Source organism: Tupaia chinensis, unplaced genomic scaffold (assembly GCF_000334495.1).
Source record: "Tupaia chinensis unplaced genomic scaffold, TupChi_1.0 Scaffold142716_1, whole genome shotgun sequence".
NCBI classification, from domain to species: domain Eukaryota; kingdom Metazoa; phylum Chordata; class Mammalia; order Scandentia; family Tupaiidae; genus Tupaia; species Tupaia belangeri.
The window spans coordinates 7933909-7936686 of NW_006202562.1; the positions used below are offsets into that span (position 1 = coordinate 7933909).

Sequence of the window (2778 nt, forward strand, 5' to 3'; positions counted from 1 at the left end):
AAGCATTGTCACAGCATGCAAAATGTGATTTCTTATCCAGAATATAAGGCATAGTGGCTTAATCATGCATATTATTATCACAAATTTTCCATTTCTAGAATTTTTTTTACCCGTTTCTGACCTTCTGTCCTTTCCCACCCTCTTCTCACACTATCTCTGTAGTCTACAATTGTCTTCCATTCCTTTCCCACCCACGTTGTATTGATCACACAATTTCTTAGATAATCTAACTACTTTCAATAGCAAGTTCACTTGATACTATTAAGAAAACCAGTTTTAACTTAAATCAAAGAAATGCTAAGGAACTTTGCTTAAAGCCAGGAAGCAGGTTAGGATTCTGATCAAATGATAGGTACATGAACCTATCCATATCTCAAGACAGGACACAAATCCTTACAACCAGATAACAAAGTCTGTAAGAAAATCAGCAATACTGGGACCAGCAGTTAGCGTAATGGCTATGTCACTGGACTCCCACGTAGTCAACCGCGGTTCAAGTCCCGGACCCAGTGGCTTAAACTCACGCCGGGCGCGTGTGTGTGCATGCCCAAGATCCTGAGAGGAGAATGGAGGAGAAGGGATTGCGGCGTGGCCATCCCCCCTGGGGGGTGATTTCTCGCTTTATATCTCTCTGTCTCTCTCTGTCTGTCTGGCGAGCGCATGCGCCCTATATCAAAACAAACAAACAAACAAACAAAAAACCTCTCCAAAAAAAAAAGAAAATCAGCAATATTTTAGTCAAAAGTCATAAAATTATACTTCACCAATTCAGTCTCATGTACTTTATCTTCTGTTGTGGTTCAATTTCCTGTACCATCTTAAGAAGACACTATCTCAGTTTCAGGACATCTAGGGATCACAGTCCTAGAGTAGAAATGAATAGTTGCGTGTCACTTATCCCTCAACAATTAGAAAAAATAGTCTTCTGAGAGTATGGAATGGTCTAGCGACTAAACAGATATTAGAAATCCCTGATAACCAAACTCCAGTTATATTATTCTAAATCATTTCTCTCTTTCTCTCTCTCCCTGTCTCTTTTCTGTGTTACACCTTAATCCTGGGGTCCTGACTTGGAAAGTTGCATTTCCATTCCCTTTCTAAGATAGTCATTCTGTTTCTTCCATTTCTAAGTGAGAAACTACAGCAGAAATCAAATTCATATTTAACATAAAGCCCTGTGGGGTCAAACTCCAGTCCAAGAACCAGATAACTTGTAAACAGACATAAGTCTTACTGGTCTTTGGTCTTTCTGTTTATTGTTTAAGACGTGAAATGGAGAGCCTATTCAGTATCATGTTTTCCACATTGGAAGTAAAAATCTTATGTAAAAATGTAATTAATACAAAATTTTTCACTTGAGGATCAGCCTCGTGCAGCAGCAAGTGCTGTGCACAGAAAGATGGATTTATATGGTCGACTGAGGTTCAAATGCTAGCCCTGGGTGGCTTGAAAAACATGCTGGACATGTGTGCATGTATGCCCCAAATCTTGGCAAGAGAAATGGAGGAAAAGGCATAACCATGCCCTGTGAAGAGGCAGGTTTGCTGTCTCTCTGATGAGCACATGTGCCCACTGGTAATAAACAAACAAACAAAAATTCTCCATTTGCCATCCCAAGACAAATGTATGCTTTTTTCAGTTTGTTTGGGATTTCGTTTCTTTTAAAATTTTGTCTCACAGTATTTATGTCATAATAATTCCAAAGCTGATCCAATACTCAGGGCCTGGGCATTATAACCGGGTCTGTCACTGACTCATTGATTGCCAAGTCTGCTTGATGATTTCTTTGCATAGTTGTTTGTTCAGCGGAATGTGTATTTCTTTTTTCTTTTTAAAGAATTATTTTTAAATTTTTATTTATTATTATTGTCTTTTAATTTGCTATAGGATATGTGTGCTCACCAGGGAGAGCTAGAAAGAGAGAGAGAGAGAGAGCAAGAAAGCAAGCTGCCAGGTAAGGACTCAAAACTACGGTCAGCCATGTGGGAGTTCATTGCTTTAACCACCACGCCATCTGCTGGCCCCATGTATTTCTTTTTTTAATTTGTCTTTATTTTTGCTACATAGCGCGTATGCTCACCAGAGAGACAGAGAGTGAGAAAAAGTGAGAAATCACCCCCATAGAGGATGGCCATGCCGAAATCCCTTCTCCTTCATTCTCCTCTCATGATTTTGGGTAAACACTCCCTGGTGCCTGGTATGATTTTAAGCCACCAGGTCCTAGACTCAAACCAGTCAACCATGTGGGACCCAGTGCCTTAATCACAACAACCTGCTGGCCCCCAAAACATGTATTTCTTATTCTCTGTTGTCAAGGAGAAGATAATCTGCCAGGTCTGTGGCACAGGAAATCCTGCTCACCTGAAATACTGTGTCACCTGTGAGGGGGCCCTACCTTCATCCAAACAGGTAGGTTGACCACATGTATCAATTCTATATTTAATGGCTACTTGATGTCCAGTGTTAATAAAAATAGAAAAACATTGTCTGTGGTTGAGGAACAGAGACCCAGAAGATAGCTTCTCGTGGTAAACCAAAAGCAAAACACTTTAGGTATTCATAAATATTAAATTGTTTTCAAGGTCTTAACTTCAAGAGGACTCATTGAAATTGACAGGTTTTTTTTTTTTTTTAAACCATTTTGTTTAATAACTGCATGAGAGACTGGCAGTAGCCTGTGGAAAAGTGGACCAACACATGTTATTTACTGACGGGTATGTCTTCATTGATTCCGCGTGCATACTGATTTTGTAGACACTCATTTCCTGGCCATTCTGC

General features: G+C 39.8%; 1 protein-coding gene across 1 annotated transcript in view; it reads left to right on the forward strand.

Moving 5' to 3' along the window:
• DZANK1 (double zinc ribbon and ankyrin repeat domains 1) overlaps positions 1-2778 on the forward strand; it is a 191113-nt gene that overhangs the window by 54020 nt on the left and 134315 nt on the right. Inside the window, exon 10 of the mRNA XM_006163646.3 lies at positions 2317-2409. Within this exon, the coding sequence (XP_006163708.1) occupies positions 2317-2409 (93 nt within the window). The remainder of the gene's footprint in view (positions 1-2316; positions 2410-2778) is intronic.